Here is a 20,182-nt window from a genome sequence, read left to right as displayed (position 1 = left end):
GATTTGTTGATGCTCAAGGAAGGATTACATATAAAATTTATGTGGCAAATCAATGTTTGCCAGGTCAGCTAGTGTCATATATTTTAATAAATACAATTTTTTTAGTTTCTTCATAATTATAATTATTTCAGATATCCCTGGGGTCCTCAGAACCCTAATGATGAACCATGGGCACCACCGTGAGTTTTTGAAGATTGATTGCATTCTTCAACTATTAATTCTTATGAATCTATGTCAGATATTTCAATAGCCACTATTTTTTTTAGTTATTTCGTAATTATTATTATTCCAGACATCCCTCGGGACCTCAGAATCATGCTGACGTACCATGGGCACCACCGTGAGTTTTTAAAAATTAATTGCATTCTTGAATTACTAATTCTTATAAATCAATGTCATTATTTCTATAGATACTATTTTTTTTAGTTATTTCGTAATTATTATTATTTCAGATATCCCTGGGGACCTCAGAATCCTACTGACGTACCATGGGCACCAGCGTGAGTTTTTAAAGATTTATTGTATCTTGAATTACTAATTCTTATAAATCAATGTCATTATTTCTATAGATCCTATTTTTTTAGTTATTTGAACCCTAATAATGAACCATGGGTGCCACCGTGAGTTTTTAAATATTAATTGCATTCTTCAATTATTAATTCTTATAAATAAATATTTCTATAGACACTTTTTTTAGTTATTTTTAATTATTATTGTTTCAGATATCCCTGGGGACCTCAGAACCCTAATAATGAACCATGGGCAACACCGTGAGTTTTTAAAGTCTTGTTACATTCTTCAATCACTAATTCTTATGTATCAATGTCATATATTTCTATAGACGCATTCTTCAATGATAAATTATTAAGTTACTCATAACATATAATGCCATTGATCATACTTTCTAAGTTATTTTGTAATAACATTTAAAATATACAATGCATAAAACAAAATGCACTTATTTTCTCAAAATTGATTCCTTTAGAATTCTTTTTGATGTCACTGCTAGCATTACCACCACTTCGGAAACAAACGACGCCCTGACAAAGAAAAGCGGCGCAAGACAAACTTTCCCAGCATTCTTATTTTGAATATTTAAATATATCATGCTAGTCGACTAGAGCCGACTTTACCCCAACGAGAAATAGTAAGCCGAACTTGACAGCTCAGTCTCATTCAATATCCACAAATTTAATTGTAAAATATATAGCCATAAGAAATCCTACGTTAGATGTGTGCAGTTATCTGCTACATTAGACTACACATTCCATGTTTTCCATTCCATATGTATGTATGACTTTCATTCTGCATTAAGCGCTTATTACACTTCACTGAATTGATGTTGATTTTAACCACCACCACCTTGAGACGGCGCAGCCGGCCTTGTGTTTCCTTACGGAGACGCAGATATCTCGACCTAGCGATACGTCATATTTAACGTACCCCGGGTACAAAATTGAGCACAATTTTTTGCCTCATGCCGGGGTATGTGTGTACGTTAGGGAGGATATCTGCTGTCGCCGTCTCGGCAATTTTGAGGGTAGGGACCTGTCTACTCTCTGGCTCCGCGTAGATTTAGACGACCGCGTCCGTATCTATGCGTGTGTCTACAGGTCCCATAGTGGTAACGCAGAAACCGATCATCTCATGGGCTGCGTTCAAGCTGCAATTGACGTCGTGCTTGCACAGATCCCCTCCGCTGAAATCGTGGTCTTGGGTGATTTCAACGGGCACAATGCCGAATGGCTTGGATCACGTACCACAGACTACGCAGGGCGATCTGTGCATAATTTTGCATTGGCGTATGGTCTGTCCCAATTGGTTGAGTCGCCAACGCGGCTCCCGGATGTGGATAGCCACATGCCGTCCTTATTAGATCTTCTGCTGACTACACATCCCGATGGTTACCAGGTCTTTGTCGACGCCCCTCTTGGAACGTCCGACTATTGCCGGGTCAGGAGTGTAGTGCCTATCCGACGCCAACGTCGCAGACCACCAGCGACCCGCCGCGTTTGGCACTACAAGTCAGCAGATTGGGATAGGATGCGTTCCTTTTTTGCATCCTACCCTTGGGGCAAGGTTTGTTTCTCTTCGGATGATCCTAGTGCCTGCGCCATTGCAGTAGGCGATGTGATACTGCAGGGCATGGATATTTTTATACCAAGCTCTGTAGTACCGATCGGTGGCAGATCACAGCCCTGGTTCGATGCGTCAGTTAAAGCAGCATCTGACTGCAAAAAACAGGCGTATCGAACTTGGGTTGCGGCGCTGGGCACAAAGGATCCGAACTGCAAAGTTCTTAAGAGGAAATACAACCGTGCCTCCAGATTTTTTAAGCGGCAAATCGCCCGTGCGAAGTCTAAGCACGTCGTCAAAATCGGCGAGCAGCTTTCCAGTTACCCGACCGGAACACGCAAGTTCTGGTAGTTGTCGAAAGCTGCTCTTGGTAACTTCAACCAGCCGTCCATGCTGCCGTTGCACATGAGGAATGACACCCTGGCCCATACGGCAAAAGAGAAAGCCGAGCTCCTGTGCGCTCTTTTCGCCTCCAACTCGACTCTTGACGACAACAGAAAAACACCGCCGACCATCCCGCGGTGTCAGAGCTCTATGCCTGAAGTACAGTTCAGACAGAAAACTGTTAGGCGAGCTCTGTTTTCGTTGGACGTCAGGAAGTCGAGCGGGCCGGATGGCATTTCTCCAATCGTGCTTAGAACGTGTGCCCCTGAGTTGACGCCGGTGCTAACGCGTTTATTCCGGCACTCTTATTCCAAAGGCGTAGTCCCTGACTCATGGAAGTCAGCCCTTGTCCATTCGATCCAAAAAAAAGTAGACAGTTCGGATTCGGCGAACGACAGGCCTATTGCTATCACCTCCCTGCTCTCCAAAATCATGGAGAGCATAATTAGCCACCAGCTTTTAGTATACCTAGAGGGTCACCAGTTGATCAACGACCGACAGTACGGGTTTCGCCATGGACGGTCGGCAGGTGATCTTCTGGTATACCTAACACATAGATGGGCGGCGGCTATTGAAAGCAAGGGGGAAGGCCTGGCAGTTAGCCTGGATATAGCGAAGGCCTTTGATCGTGTATGGCACAAGGCGCTCCTCTCAAAACTTCCATCATTTGGGCTTCCCGAGAGCTTGTGCAAGTGGACCTCCAGCTTCCTCACTGGGCGTAGCATACAGGTCGTTGTCGACGGATATTGCTCGAACCCGAAGCCCGTGAATGCTGGAGTGCCCCAAGGCTGTGTGCTATCTCCTACGTTGTTTCTTCTGCATATCAATGATATGTTGGACACCGCCAACATGCATTGCTATGCAGATGACAGCACTCGTGATGCCGTATACACGGGCCATGCAGGTCTCTCTTGGGAAATCGTCGACCAGTGCCGGGAGAAACTTGTGTCTTCTATCAAGTCCTCTCTCGAGAAGGTCGCGGAATGGGGTAAATTGAACCTTGTCCAATTTAACCCCCAGAAGACTCAAGTTTGCGCGTTTACCACTAAAAAAACCCCATTTGTCGTATCACCGCTCTTCGAGAACACTTCTCTTAAAGCCGCGCCTAGTATCGGAATACTGGGTCTCGAAATCTCGAGCGATTGCCAATTCCGTGGCCATCTGGAGGGCAAAGCCAAATTGGCTTCGAAGAAGCTGGGCGTCATCAATAGAGCACGGCAATACTTCAAGCCGGCCCACATTCTAGCGCTCTACAAAGCGCAGGTCCGGCCACACATGGAGTATTGCTGTCATCTCTGGTCTGTTGCACCCCAGTATCTGCTCGATCCATTTGACCGCGTGCAACGTAGAGCAGCTCGAATTGTCGGGGACTCAGTGCTCTGTGAACGGCTGGATCACTTGGCGTTGCGTAGAGACGTCGCTTCATTGTGTGTCTTCTACCGCATTTATCACGGGGAGTGTTCCGAAGAGCTGTTTAACCTGATTCCTGCCGCCGAATTTCACCATCGCACGACACGCCACAAGTTAGGATATCATCCCCACCATCTGGATGTGTGGCGGTCCTCCACAGTGCGGTTTTCAAGAAGCTTTCTCCCTCGTACTACAAAGCTGTGGAATGAGCTTCCTTGTGCGGTGTTTCGGGGACGATACGACATGGGTACCTTCAAAAAAAGCGCGTACACCTTCCTTAAAGGCCGGCAACGCTCTTGTGATTCCTCTGGTGTTGCAAGAGAATGTGGGCGGCGGTGATCACTTAACACCAGGTGACCCGTACGCTCGTTTGTCCTCCTATTCCATAAAAAAAAAAAAAAAATAACCACATGAATAAAACTATTAATAGAAATACTGTACATAGAAGTACTTTAATAAAAAAAAAATTGACATACTTTTACGCAAATATCTTGCCCCAAACTAGGCTTATTCTGTGCTATGTGATATAACTATTCATATCTCTTTAAAAACACTTGTCATAGTTTGGAGTAACAGGTTTGCAGCATGGAAGATGAATCTAAGGATTATGACTTTGCCAGAAGTTTCAAATGTATTGTTAGGAATTCATCATGTTTTCCTTGCCGGAGACGGTTTTTTTTTGCTATAAATCTTACACCCTCCTTAGGCGCAATTATTACATGTAGTAAAACTTCAAAAAATCTCCAAGGTACCAATAAATTGTATAAGTTCTATCCTAGCTTTATATATTACATTTAACAGAAATTATTTACTCTCAATTTGTCACATCCCTCATCTCTTTCCCTAATAATTCATTTATTGTTCAAATTTTTTATTTACCTAATAATTCTTTTATTGTTCTAATTTCTTATTTACCTAATAATTCATTTATTGTTCTAATTTCTTATTTACCTAATAATTCATTTATTGTTCTAATTTCTTATTTACCTAATAATTCATTTATTGTCCTAATTTCTTATTTACCTAATAATTCATTTATTGTACTCATTTCTTATTTACCTAATAATTCATTTATTGTTCTCATTTTTTATTTACCTAATAATTCATTTATTGTTCTCTATTTTTATTTACCTAATTATTCATTTATTGTTCTAATTTCTTATTTACCTAATAATTCATTTATTGTTCTAATTTATTATTTACCTAATAATTCATTGATTGTCTAATTTTTTCAGGAAACCGGGACCTGTAGCCCCAGTTTTTCCAGGGCCGGAACTGTGAGTTATCTATAAATATAATCTTCTATACATATAAATAAAATTGAAGTGTCTGTTTGTAATATTGTAATAACCGTTTTTACTACATGTATATGAATATATATATAATATGGTATATACATCATAATAATATATTTTTTAATTTTTGTCTGTCTGTTTGTTACCGCTAATCTCTGAATGGCTGGACCAATTTTGACGGGACTTTTATTGGCAGGTAGCTGATGTAATAAGGAGTAACTAAGGCTACGTTTATTTTAGAAAAATAAAGCAATGTTGCATTGTCCAAGAAACGGTCTAACTCTAAAAATAATTTAAATGGCCGGGTCAGCTAGTTATAAAATATTTATACAAAACCAAAAACCCAAGCGCTGGAAACTTTCGAGTAACTCTACCGGCCTCGACTGAACAAATTCTGAAAATTAATTTTGTATTGCTTATTGACAAGAATATGTATTGTAAATTTAATTATAAATTGTATTCTATATGGGAAGACTGGGCAACGTGGATACCTTAAGACATTTTAGGTTATAGCAGAAAAGGTTTACGATATAAATACAAAATAATTATCACAAACCAGTTTATATTTATTGCTCTTACAAATACGAACATCAGGTACCATTAATATTTAAACAATAATCAACTGCAATTAAAATTTTAAAAATTACGAAAGTATTCGCTTTGCCCGGTACTTCGGGTAAAGCGGACACAGTACTTGGGCAAAGTGAATACCCATATTCAATCTCTGAAAACATAGAAATAACTTTGATAAACTGAAAAAAATAAGTTAACTGTAATAAATTAGGTTACTTTATTAAAATTAGAAAATTAAGTTTGGCAATTGTCATAGGTATACCCTTGAGTGCCATCAAAAGCAGAACAATCTTCGTGACACCATTGTTGACAAATGTCACATTGAATCCAATTTTCAATTGGTTTACCGTCTTCTTCAATATATATTTCACCGTAAAAAAAAAACATAAAATATCCTTAAATTCTTCCATTTTCTTTGGCTGTGTCCATTTTCTAGCAGTTTTTTTTTCTTTGTCAGTCGTTGTATTAGTCTTCTTAGGAACATTTTTTGACTTATCATTCAGAAAATTTATTGAAATAGGCGTTCCTTTGCGGAAATCCATAATTATATAAATGATTTAAGTTTTCTTTAGTGTTAAATCCGCCAATATTTGTTTTTAAAACAGTTCGACACGTGTTTCGCCTCTGCACGTGGCATCCTCAATCAAATACCAAATATGTGGGTAGTTTGACATATATTGGTCCAATGTCAGTTAATAATAGCTAAAATATTTAGGAAAAACAATATTAATGTGTCCATCCAAACGAGTCACAATGTCAGTCGAATATGTAATGGCAAAGATCGATTAAATAATTCCGAAAAATCCGGCGTTCATAAACTAAGTTGTGACACTTGTAACAGGGTATATATAGGTCAAACAGGTCGAAATTTCGAAATAAGTTTAAAGGAACATATTGCCGCATTTAGGAATAATCATCCCAAAAAATCACACTTCGCGAAGCAATTAATTCATACAGGTCACTCACTCGGAAACAATAATAATTTTAATATTTTACATACATGTGAAAAAGGATTTCGCTTAAACGTGTTAGAGCAATTAGAAATAATAAAACACAAAAATAACATGTTTACATTGTTGAATGAACAAACAAATTTAGTCCCATCACCATTGTTACGTGTCTCTTCCGGGGTTAATACGTCACAACAGCCGACCAATCACAGCGCGTCATTTCATGGGACGAGGGTATAAAAGAGCGGCTTCCGGCTCATTTGATTCAGTCTCGTGCCAGATTTTGGCGAGACATCACGTCCTGAGGATGCCTCGTGTAGAGGCGAAACACGTGTCGAATTGTTTTAAAAACAAATATTGGCGGAATTAACACTTAAATCATTTGTATACTGATCATTCAGTCTTTTAATAACATAACATTTACTTTATTTTTCTCATATTTCTGCTTTTGATCTTCCTTGCTCGGGGTACCGATTTTTGTAATTTCCGTTTACGCGTGGTCATAGGTTTAGCAGGATTTGGAATAGGTCTTAACACCAAGAGACTGCATTGGGAGGCTGAGCATCCCGGTTTCGGATCAGGTGAGTTGTCACGGCTATTATTTTTTAGAATATTTAATTCAGTCTCTGGCAGCACTGTGTCACCTCTCTGAGCAGCTGTATCTGGCCCAAAAGCGGAGGCAATTCGGGAGCATCCAGGTTCTGCTTCAGGTGTACATCCGTCGCTACGAATCTTTTCAGGTGTGTCACCTCTCTGAGCAGCTATATCTGGCCCAAACCTAAATTTAACCCAAACCTAAAAACCTAATATTTGTGCATAAAAATATAGATCGTTTTAAAAAAACAGTGACATTCATAACTGCAACACTAGAAATAAACATAATCTGATTCACACAAGGCCAACGGAAATAGACAAATCATTCGGGGACAATGTGTCCTTTTTTATAATAAAATCCCTGAAGAAATTTGCAAACTACAATTAAATTTTTTTAAAATATTTGTTAAACAGAAACTTTTAAAAAAAGCTTATTATACAATTAAAGATTATATAACAGATAAAAGTGCATGGGATTAAAGCATTGTAAATAATTTTAAGGTCTGCATACTATTTTAATTTATAAGCAGTAGGACTGTATTATTCTATTATTTGTATATTTTCTTGACTTCAAAAAGTGATGTGGTTATCCTATTTTGAGAAATAAATTATTTGAATTTGAATTTGAAAAGCGGAGACAATTCGGGAGCATCCAGGTTCTGGTTCAGGTGTACATCCCTCGCTATGAATCTTTTCAGGTGTGTTAACAATGGGCGCAACAAAGTCTTGAAACTCACAAGAGGGAGTTCTGTTTCGAGATGGAAATATTTCTGATAGAGGATCTACTGAATTTGATGGAATCTGTTCTTGAAGAAGTGAAGGCAAAGTAGTTGAAGAAGTTTCTGTTAAAGGTCTGGGAATATCGATCGTTTCTAGTGAGTTTGTACTTTCTGTGCCAATATTCATATTAGACGTGCCTGCAATCACAGCGGCTAGGTTGAAATCTTCGTCACCAAAAGCATATCTCTTCACTGGCCAAATACCAGGTCTTTCGAATCCATTAACTGCATTTTCAGCTACTGCACTGAAAAGGTGGTGATAATAGTCTGTCTACATCGTATTGATTTATAATGCGTCCTGGGTGCGATTATTAAAAAAAACCCCCTTTTCAAAGTAAGTTTTCAGTGGGCCGTAAACCGCTACATCCATGGGCTGCATTTTATGAGTTGTGTGAGGGGCCAAGGATAAAATTACGACATTGTTCTTGCTGGCGTAATCTAAAGCTGGGTAATACTTATGGCTCTCGTGGTTATCCAATAATAGAAGTATTTTTTTCTCAGGAGTACATGTTCCACAAAAAAATGCATCCAATCAAAGAACACCTCACCTGAAGTCCAACCATTTGGAGTACAGGTTCCTTGAGTGCCTGGAGGTGCACCATCAACTAGTCTGGGTTGCATCATTTTTCTGTCGAAGATTAAGAATGGTGGGAGAAATGAACCAGCGGCATTACAGCAATCTATGACAGTCGATAATTGACCACATTCTGCACTGGCGATTATGCTCACTTGTTTTTTTCCTTTCGTAGATAGCACTTTAGGCGGCTTATTTTGTGGTTGTAGATATACCAGTTTCATCCATTTTATATAATCTAGATGCATCAATATCAAATTTTACATTTAGAGCTTCAAGGTTGTCATAAAAACCTCCAACTTCATGTCTGTTAAATCCTTTTGCCCTTGCAACCGATGTTGCCTCTGGAGCCCTGAGGGATATTTAATCGTGACGAGACAAAAATGACGATAACCAGTCATCTCCAGCTTTTTCGTACTTGTCCCAGTTATCCAAATGTAGTAGTTCAAATTATTTTTCGTGGCGTAGATGAACGAATTCATCTCGAGTCAAGCCAAAAAATACAGAATCCATATCTTTGAGATATGGATCCAAGTTTTGAAGTAGCGATGCCGGTTTTAACATGCCTATACAAACAAGGTTGCATAAGCCAAACCATACTTTTTAACCGTGCTTTTTATTGATGCTCCAGCTCTGCACAAATCAATAGCCGTTTGCATAGCATTTTCATCCCACGTCCCTTGCTTCGTTGTTTTTTTATATTTATTCACCATCTGAAACAAAAAAAGACATGTTTACATAATAAGTAACCAACGAGAAATGGCGGGCAAAATCCACTTTGCCCGACTAGGTAAGTTTTGAGGTTAACAAATTTCATACAAAAACCAATAATACTGACTTTCTGTTTAATATACCATAAAAACTTACTTTGATATGATACCGAATTAAGACATTCCTAAAAATCAAGAACTAGTAATACAGGAGAATTGATCAATGTACTTATCGTGTAAACACAAACCTCCACTCCGCGGACGGGACGCGACGCGGCCCCTCGCTTCGATGTTTGCCGCGTTCTAAGCCAAGATGGCTGAACGTAACAGTGGCTTGTTGAATGAAGAAGTAATAATTTAGGAGTAGTGGAGAGTATTCGCTTTGCGCGGGGTATTCACTTTGTCCGGCCTTCCCCTATATTATTTAATTTAAAAGAACGCAAAAAAGAATTCGTTTCTGCTCTTTCAGAACGCCATTTGTTTCCGACGCGATGGTAGTGTTTGACTGGCATCAAAAAGAATTGTAATAAAATCAATTTTGAGAAAATAAATGCATTTTATTTTCTCAAAATTTATGGTATTAATATTTTTTTACCGTATAAAAATGTGCAAGACGCAAAACAAATGGTAAGTTGCTGGACCCAGTTATTAATTGCTAGGTACTACGGAGGATGCGGAACATTTCTAACTAAAGTCCTGTAGATTTGAATCGGTTTCTCGAGCCATGTGAATTATTTCCTTAAGGACCATCCATAATAATTTACGTCACACGAATTTCATGATTTAATAACTCCTCCATTAGGGATAGTGTACACAGTTTATTTCACAATTTTACATTTAGAAATTTATGAAATTAAAACAGCAGTGTTCTAAAATTATTTTTTATTTAATCTTTTTTTACGACACAATAAAAATTAAATCAAAAAAGGTATGAAAATTAACAAAAAAAAATATATAATAATTAATAGGTATAATATAAATTTAGTGATGTATACCGTTATACTTTTATGTAGAATATTATATTTTAACAACATTTTAAAGTGATAACCCTCATTTCTGGGTTAAATTACACAACTAAATTTTAAAACAAATTTATGAACAATGCGAGTGCACTTCAACTGAGCCAACCGTTCGAGTGATGTATCGTTAATAAATCTTATACATGTCTTGTTCAACTCTCAGGTTGGGGCTTCATCTACAGGATCTACTTGACAGTTGGTACAAACACCGCACAAGGAAGCTCATTCCAAAACTGTGTAGTACGTGGAAGAAAGCTCTTTGAATACTGCACTGTGGAGGACCGCCACACATGCAGATGGAGGCGATGATTTCCTAACTTGAGGCGTGTCGTGCGAAGGTGGAATTCGGCAGCAGGAATCAGGTGAAACAGCTCTTCATAACACTCCCCGTGATAGATGCGGTAGAGGACATACAATAAAGCGACGTCTCTACGCAACGCCAAATGATCCACCGTTCACAGAGCACTGGGTCCCTGACAATTCGAGCTGCTCTGCGTTGCACGCGGTCAAATCGATACTGCGAGCTGATACTGGGGTGCGCTAGACCAGAGTTGACAGCAATACTCTGTGTGGCCGGACCTGCGCTTTGAAGAGCGCTAGAATGTGGCGGCTTGAAGTATTGATCGTGTATGGCACAAGGCACTCCTCTCAAAACTTCCATCATTTGGGCTTCCCGACAGCCGGAAGCTGGAGGCCCACTTGCACAAGCAAGTGGGCCTCCAGCTTCCTCACTGGGCGCAGCATACAGGTCGTTGCCGACGGACATTGCTCGAACCCGAAGCCCGTGAATGCTGGAGTGCACCAAGGCTGTGTGCTATCTCCTACGCTGTTTCTTCTGCATATCAATGATATGTTGGACACCTCCAACATTCATTGCTATGCAGACGACAGCACTCGTGATGCCGTATACACGGGCCATGCAGGTCTCTCTCGGGAAATCGTCGACCAGTGCCGGGAGAAACTTGTGTCTTCTATCGAGTCCTCTCTCAAGAAGGTCGCGGAATGGGGTAAATTGAACCTTGTCCAATTAAACCCCCAGAAGACTCAAGTTTGCGCCTTTACCACAAAATAAACTCCATTTGTTGTATCCCCACTCTTCAACAACACTTCCCTTAAAGCGTCGCCTAGTATCGGAATACTGGGTCTCGAAATCTCAAGCAATTGCCAATTCCGTGGCCATCTGGAGGGCAAAGCGAAATTGGCTTCGAAGAAGCTGGGCGTCATCAATAGAGCACGGCAATACTTCAAGCCGGCCCACATTCTAGCGCTCTACAAAGCGCAGGTCCGGCCACACAGGGAGTATTGCTGTCATCTCTGGTCTGGCGCATCCCAGTACCAGCTCGATCCATTTGACCTCGTGCAACGCAGAGCAGCTCGAATTGTCGTAGAGACGTCACTTCATTGTGTGTCTTCTAAAGCATTTATCACGGGGAGTGTTCCGAAGAGCTGTTTAACCTGATTCCTGCCGCCGAATTCCACCTTCGCATGACACGCCACAAGTTAGGATATCATCCCCACCATCTGTATGTGTGGCGGTCCTCCACAGTGCGGTTTTCAAAAAGCTTTCTTCCACGTACTACAAAGCTGTGGAATGAACTTCCTTATGCGGTGTTTCCGGGACGATACGACATGGATACCTTCAAAAAAAGCGCGCACACCTTCCGTAAAGGCCAGCAACGCTCCTGTGATTCCTCTGGTGTTGCAAGAGATTGTGAGCGGCGGTGAGTTTGTCCTCCTATTCCATAAAAAAAAAACAGATATCCCTGGGGTCCTCAGAACCCTAATTATGAACCATGGGCACCACCGTGAGTTTTTGAAGATTGATTGCATTCTTCAACTATTAATTCTTATGAATCTATGTTATATATTTCAATAGCCACTATTTTTTTTAGTTAATTCGTAATAATTATTATTCCAGACATCCCTCAGGACCTCAGAACCCTACTGACATACCATGGGCACCACCGTGAGTTTTTAAAGATTTATTGCATTCTTGAATTACTTATTCTTATAAATCAATGTCATTAATTCTATAGATACTATTTTTTTAGTTATTTTTAATTATTATTTTTTCAGATATCCCTGGGGACCTCAGAACCCTAATAATGAACCATGGGCACCACCGTGAGTTTTTAAAGATTTATTGCATTCTTCAATTATTAATTCTTATAAATCAATGCCATATATTTCTATATACGCATTCTTCAATGATAAATTTTTAAGTTACTCATAACATAAAATGCCATTGAACATACCTTTTAAGTTATTTCGTAATATTATTTACAATATAAAAGGCATAAAATAAAATACACTTATTTTCTCAAAATTTATTCCCTTAGAATTATTTTTGATGTCACTTCTAGCACTACCACCACTTCGGAAACAAACGACGCCCTGAGAAAGAAAAGCGGCGCAAGACAAACTTTCCCAGCATTCTTATTTTGCATATTTAAATATATCATGCTAGTCGACTAGAGCCGACTTTACCCCAATGAGATATACTAAGCCGAACTTGACAGCTCAGTCTCATTCAATGTCCATAAAATTAATTGTAAAATATATAGCCATAAGAAATTCTACGTTATCGGTTCACAGAGCACTGGGTCCCTGACAATTCAAGCTGCTCTGCGTTACACGCGGTCAAATCGATACTGCGAGCTGATACTGGGGTGCGCTAGACCAGAGATGACAGCAATACTCTATGTTTGGCCGGACCTGCGCTTTGAAGATCGCTAGAATGTGGCGGCTTGAAGTATTGCCGTGGTCTATTAATGATGCCCCGCTTCTTCGAAGCCAATTTGGCGTAGCCCTCCATATGGCCACAGAATTGGCAATCGCTCGAGATTTCGAGACCCTGTATTCCGATACTAGGCGAGGCTTGTAGGGAAGTGTTGTCAAAGAGCGCTCATACGACAAATGAGGTTTTTTTGTGGTAAACTGAGGTTTTTTGGCGCATACTTAAGTCTTCTGGGGGTTAAATTGGACAAGGTTCAATTTACCCCATTCCGCGACCTTCTCGAGAGAGGACTCGATAGAAGACTAGTAATAAGAGGCGGATCTGCCATTTAGTATGAAACTTGCAGTGAGATTTGACATAAATTATAATTTTAAAGATTAAAAACGACTCAAACACGCTTTACTAGTATTATATTATCATCGAGTCTTAATAAGTATACAAAGATATAATTTAATCTGACGCCTTGCAGTGTTTGAGAATTACGTGCAAAGTATCGCAGCTAATAAACAGCGTATTAAAAAACGCTTGAAAATGCTTACGGAAGATGCTCTACTTACCATCTGTAAGTACATCTTCCGTACTAGAATGCAGGCATGTTGATATCGCATGTGTCGATTTGTTGGCAAAGACAAAACTTAGCGGAATTAATACTCTAGAAAAACTAATAACATTTGGATGATAATGGATTTCCGCAAATAAGGCCCAATTCAATAAATTTTCAGTTATACAATTATATACAAAATGACTACTATGTCCACTATTTATTTTTGGTATGATTTCAGGTATCCCTGGGGACAGCTTCCATGGCCACCGACGTGAGTTTTTACAATTTCATTTCAACTTCAATTTGAGATAAATCAAATGGTCGTACGCAAATACGCGTATTTTTATATTATTTTTTTGGCATTTTACAAATTTTGGAAAACAGCTAACAAATACTTAAAATTTACTAACTAAATTCTGACGGCCAAATGGAAATTGATTGGTCCTATTGCAAACCTAATAAGCTTTAATTCAAATTGCTTTATTGCTGTTGCCTACGAATTCGGCCGCATTTATCAGTGTACCATATCAGTTGGTGTTCCAATGACGCCACATTATATATATATATATATATATGTGTGTGGCGTATATACTAGCTGATGGCTGCGACTTCGTCCGCGTAGATAAAGGGTACTTAAAAATAATAAGCAAATTTGAAATTGAAGATTATCTCATGTCCTATTCTAGTTTCGGTTCTCGTCTTCACTCCAGTTCCCAACGTATAATATGAATCTTATTTCGAGGAAGATTGCTAGGGCACACTAAACCTACTATTGGTGTAATGATAGCTCATCAACGTGAATTTTAGTTTTGCACAAATCCCGCGGGGACCATGGGTTATTCCGGGATAAAATGTAGGTCCTTTCCCAAGCTCTAGTCTATCGCTGTACCAAATTTTATCAAAATCGGTTCAGTAGCTCCGGCATAAAAGTAAAATAATAACTTAATTATTAAGTTTGTCAGCTTTTAATCTTAACTGAAAATGTTTGCGAAGGAAACACAACATGTCGAAACTGTCGTCTGCCAAACGACTGCGTATTTTAGACGTAAGTCTGCCTGCAGCAGAAAATGCCCTTTCTGCTTCCACACTTGTGGGCGGTATGAAAGATTCATTCCAAAACCCTTAAAAGGATTTATCAATAAACTTCACGAAAATACGAAACAGTTAATAACTTGAGTTATTAAGAATAATATTTCACGCAGATGATTTCATGATGATATTTTGCACGCTTTTTTCCCCACAATCCTCGCGGATCCCGCTTCTCGCGGGATTCGAAAATGGCGCGGGATCCCGCAATACCGAGATCTCGGTTTGGAATTCGAATTGGTAGCCCTGGGGTAGCGTACGTAAGGAACGTTTTCGTTCGACTGTTTTATCTCCGACTTACTTTGCAAATCCGACTACCACTTAACAGTCTTTAATTTTACAGTTAATATATTATATATAGCCTTTGACACATACAAATAAAATAGCTTTTTATTAGTAACAGAATTTTCAAAATCGTTTCAGTAGTTCCATAGATTACCTCCTACAAACTCACAAACCTCTTGATAATATTAATATAGATTTATATTCAAATATTTATTCATTTGAATTTAAACATGTTTAAAAAGAAAATATATAGTGATTGAAAATCACATCCCGCGTTTAAATTATCCTATTAATATTATAAATGTGAAAGTTTGTATGTCTGGATGTATGTTTGTACTTCTTTAACGCAAAAACTACTGAATGGATTTTGATGAAACTTTACAATAATATAGCTTACACACCAGAATAACACATAGGCTATTATTTATAAAACTATGGCGTGAATTATACTTTATATGGCAAAACAACGTTTGTCGGGTCAGCTAGTACTAAATATACCTACACATTTGATATTTGTATCTACCAAAAATAAATACATTAATAGAAAAAAATGGGTTGCACCATTTGACAATTTCTTAGATGACGTCATCACTTTAATTGTAAAACCGTAACCATCCAATCTTCGCCGGTTAAAGCTATTTTTAATGTTTAATAGCTAAATAATATAATAGTAAAAAGATTCAAATAAAAATTCAGTACAGGACATTCCGCAGTCAGTGTTAAAGCCAGTGTTACTGTTACTGTTAAATTTGTCTTATACTTAGTATAATAGCTAATAAGATGCATAAATCTCCACGTTGTTTTTCTTCCTCTTAGAAGAAAGTGAAGTCTATGCAGACTCTAATTATTATAAGTACTTAAGGACAATAACGCTCGAAATTGCAACTCTTTATGTAATTTGGATTCCCAACTACGTGATACGTATTCTAATTGGGATCGAACGAAAGAGCAATACAAGATTTTAAATGTTTTAAACTGCTAAATGATTTGATGAAATTTTGTACAGAGATAAGACTGGAGTTTGAAAAGGCTTGGCTACTTCTTTGTTTGCGAAGAAATATATGGAAGAGTTGAAGTACACTACTTCTGTAGTGTTATTGTTCTAGGATATCCAATCCAAGAATTGAGATGCAGTTCATATTTATCGGTTTATACATTTTTGTTACTCGTCAACATAAATTTAAGCAACCGGCATAATTGCACGATATGCCATTATGCTTCGAAACCTTCAGTTTTTGAAGTTGCATCAAATTGAAGCCACATCGTGAACTACCTAGTGATTCTGTTGATTTGGTATTTTAACTTGGAATTTGACGCCATAAGAATTGTTCTATTTATAGCGCACGTTAACAGTAAAATTGAAAGGTGACATTGGATGGACATGTGAGACTTTTGATTTTTTTGAAAGAAGAACTCAACTTAAATCTATTTTCTGGTTGAACACTGGAGACAACTAGATATGGTACAACCATGATATACCATACCTATCTACAATACAATGTTTTCACGATTCGTATCTCACGTAACTTCTGATGTTCATGTATCATATGATAGTTTCCATAAACCTATTGTCACAGTATAGAGTATACAAATCATTTACTCTCTTTAAGATAATCGTTTTAAATCATGCGATTTTTTTTATTACAGCATCACCATAGATAAACCGACGATATGTTGCACCTATGACACTGGCTTGAGTAAAGTAGTATATAGGAGTGGAGAAGAAAAAACTTTCACAGATGACCAGAAGGATGTTCCAAAACCAAAAGACTAAGGTACTCGCACGATGACTGAAGAAATAATTTCCTACTTGCTTTGCCTAATTGGGTTCGCAGGTTTACGAATGTTTTCAAATCAAATCAAGTCATTTAATTGCATAGATTGAGTGGGTACATTGGTGTTACATTGTCTAAAACTTCTCGTATCCATGTTCTCCGTGTTTGATAAATTTTCTTCCGATCAAATAAACTAAAGATAGTAAAATATGTATAGTAAAAGCAGCATGTGCGTCGAGGTAAGTGATAGACAACCAACTGCATAGTATCTAATATCTACCTTCACGATCCCACGCCTCGGTAGGTATGTTTTCGTACATAAAGTAGGCCTGTCTCACTCCCCGTGTAGGTATAGAAATCGTTAGTACGTGCGGCGGCCTCTTCAGAGTAGGCCAGCCACTAGGGACTCACGAGCGAGCAGTGCGAACAGGCGCGAGCTTTGTTGTCACCTACTTAACGGATCCAACCGAAATTTTAAAAATGAAGAAATATAATTAAAGCAAAGCATATTTAAGGTCATTGCTATCCACATTTAATTTTTAAAGATTCCTAAAGACGCTGAAAACAATCTAATATAAAGTGATTATTATTATTCTGAAATGACCATTCATGATAGCTACCTATTTATTTCCTATACACTATTGTTGACTGGTTTGACTATGTCGTGGTCTTCCAACGCATACCTACATTACTATCTGCAACTAATACAGGTTTGACAACAAAAGAATATTGACTTAGACCTAAGATTACATGCCTATTTATGTTATAGAAAAAACTGAGCTATTTTTAAAACATGACCTTATACTAGGTACAGTTTTAGGTATGGTAGTCAACCCTAATGTCGTCAGAAGGGGTAAGAGTCACGCGATAGAAAGAGAGGCAACTTCTAGGTGAATAAAAAAGTAGGTTAGTAGCGCTGTGCGATCTGAATTACACCTTATTTTATGACCGCAAGAGTCCCTATTTCGTTAGTTGATTTTTCGGAGTGATACACGTCTATTAACGAGGGAATGCATCGAATAACGTCATTTAGTTAAATTAATGAAGAAATTCCGAACCTTCAATTGCAAAATATATTGTGAGGGCTCTATGTGCACATCCGGAAATATTCAGTTATATTTTAAAGCCTTGTTTTCCTTTAAAAAGCAGGTGTTCGTTTTAAAACATTGAATTTTTTAAGTTACCTTAATTGCAAGACTTGTTTTAAATGGATTATAAGACATAAACAACAAAAAATAGTTGACGTCATGCTGGAACTCTTAATCTCTCGTTAGAGAGTAGTATATTCTTTGCTCTTAATGCGTTTCAAAAATTAATATCGTTGATAGCTTTAATTTAATGTAATCATAAGTGCCGGATTTATTAATTAGATTCAAACAAAACAAATCTTATAACTATATTTACAATACTACGACTACATAAAATTAAAACTATCATTACGTGGAAGCGTACCAAGAATACTGGCAGCATTACTGCGTTGGATAGCAAGGCTGATCTGGTGACCGAAATAGCTGCCAGCGCTTGGGTTTCCAGTAGCCTTATTGAGGCACGAATACGATAGTATTTTGAACATTCTCCGCGCCTCTGGGCCCCACGGGCCAAGTGTCTCGACACCAAACGGCACAAAGATGTATGACTCACTGAGGCCAACATATTTGCGACGCTTGCTGTCTTCGGCAGTCGAAGCAGCAGCCCCAGCACAAACTGACGTAACTTGGTCATGAGAAGGAGCCAGAGTGTCGACGCAAGTAGCGTCCCACACCAGCGCCCTTCCCCGTGCCCAAGCCTCCAGCGTCATTCCATCAGGACGCTTTCCATCGCGGCGGGTAATACCATTTGGCTCTAAACAGCTGGTATATTAAGAGCGGCAAATGCCCTGCGGATGACTTCATTTATGCTGGCGTGACGACTGATACGGCCTGCTGATTTTAGGCAGGATAACCCGGGACATCCAAGACCATCTACCTGAACGCCACATCTACATTGATGTGGTTCATTCAGTTTTATACCTAGCCGGAGTGATACGCATGTTGACAATGTCATATTGTCAAGTAGCGTTCCAATCGGCGCAGAAGGCAAGGCTTGTAACCAAACGTATTTACGCCCCAGAACGGGGCGTAGTATGTCGGACTCGAGTGTCCGCATAAGCGGACGCCCCATACCGACTAAAACCTCCTCTGTGCTGTTAGCAGCCCTGGCTTCCACAGCGAAGTAGGACGTGGGCCGTGGAGGCCGCAAAGACTACGCAACAACAGCCGCGGGGTGTCTCCTACGGAGACTCGAACCTCAGACCGTGTGCTTGTGGGAAGGAGAGAGAATGAAAATGAAGATGAAATGAGGATGAAAGAAGAAAGGTGAGAAGAACACACCCGCTGGCGAGTGTGGTGATGTTTTGTGTAATGTATGTAAGTGTGTATGTATGTGTTTATGATTGTATGTATGTATGTTTGTATGTATGTAAGTAGTGTAAATGTTTGTGTGCATGTATGTTTGTATTTGTGTCTGTTTGTGGAGTGTGTTTGTGATTGTGTAAGTGGTGTATGTCAGTCCGTCAGTCAGTCCGTGTGTGAGTGAGTGTAGTGAAACGATTACAGGACGAGGACTAGCGTCTCCTCGGGTATCAAAACAATGTGTGGTGTATCTAGGGGTCCGGCCGCTGGTCATCGTCAGAGTGACGAGTGCCAGTGGTTTGCGGTGGTTGATCGCGCCTACGCCTGCGAAGGTGGTGTGTGCGTGTCTGTGTTGGTGTTTGTGTGGGTGTCGCGTTCGCAATGGTGATGTCGTCATCCGGGTCTACCGTTACGTGTTTGGGACGTCTTATTGGGTTGAGACTATGGTGAAGGGGGGTGTACCCGCATGCCTTCCTAACCAAGATGTTGGGATGGTTAGGCGCCTTGTCAAAGAAGCGTCGCGAGATCTCTTTAAAGTGTTGAGCTATCGTCGGAAGCTCTAGGTCGCGGTGAAGGTCAACGTTTCTGATGAACCACGGGGCTCCGGTTGCCATGCGCGTGAATTTATTTTGAACTACTTGCAAACGACGTAAGTAGCTCGGTCGGGTGTGCGCGAAAACGACGCTTGCGTATGACAGTATGGGCCGTACGATAGTTTTGTACAGCGTCACTTTGTGTTTGAGCGGAAGTTTGCTTCGCCCACACACAAGTGGATAAAGGTGACTGAGGACAAATCGGGCTCTATTGCATACCGTATCAATATGTTTCTTGAAGTTCATATTGCTGTTGAACGTGACTCCTAAGTATTTGTAATCCTTCACCCACGGTATGGGTGTTTCATACAATTTAATGACGTCGGTCGGTCGTTTTTAGCGCGGATGCTATTCGCGTTACCGAAGAGTACCGCTGCACTCTTGGTGGGGTTCACTTCAATCCGCCAT

The 20,182-nt window shown here is 39.4% G+C and overlaps 2 protein-coding genes across 51 annotated transcripts in view; one reads left to right on the top strand and one right to left on the bottom strand.

The window, feature by feature from the left end:
* LOC126976639 (uncharacterized) overlaps positions 1–20,182 on the bottom strand; it is a 103,587-nt gene that overhangs the window by 8,811 nt on the left and 74,594 nt on the right. The window lies entirely within an intron of this gene.
* The window catches only part of LOC126976609 (MAPK-interacting and spindle-stabilizing protein-like), a 62,292-nt gene that overhangs the window by 36,912 nt on the left and 5,198 nt on the right, over positions 1–20,182 (top strand). For 24 of the 50 annotated variants that reach the window (XM_050825033.1, XM_050825042.1, XM_050825055.1 and 21 more), the window contains 9 exons: positions 132–179; positions 293–340; positions 453–500; positions 723–770; positions 12,122–12,169; positions 12,283–12,330; positions 12,441–12,488; positions 13,884–13,916; positions 16,664–16,791. In XM_050825033.1, the coding sequence (XP_050680990.1) occupies positions 132–179; positions 293–340; positions 453–500; positions 723–770; positions 12,122–12,169; positions 12,283–12,330; positions 12,441–12,488; positions 13,884–13,916; positions 16,664–16,790 (496 nt within the window). In that variant the 3' untranslated portion in view covers position 16,791. Of the gene's footprint in view, positions 1–131; positions 180–292; positions 341–452; positions 501–722; positions 771–12,121; positions 12,170–12,282; positions 12,331–12,440; positions 12,489–12,959; positions 13,117–13,883; positions 13,917–16,663; positions 16,792–20,182 lie in introns of those variants that run through there. The other 26 variants (XM_050825051.1, XM_050825039.1, XM_050825049.1 and 23 more) reach the window with 21 other exon arrangements.

Source organism: Leptidea sinapis, chromosome 41, assembly GCF_905404315.1.
Source record: "Leptidea sinapis chromosome 41, ilLepSina1.1, whole genome shotgun sequence".
NCBI lineage: Eukaryota > Metazoa > Arthropoda > Insecta > Lepidoptera > Pieridae > Leptidea > Leptidea sinapis.
This window is presented reverse-complemented; position numbering and strand designations above follow the sequence as displayed.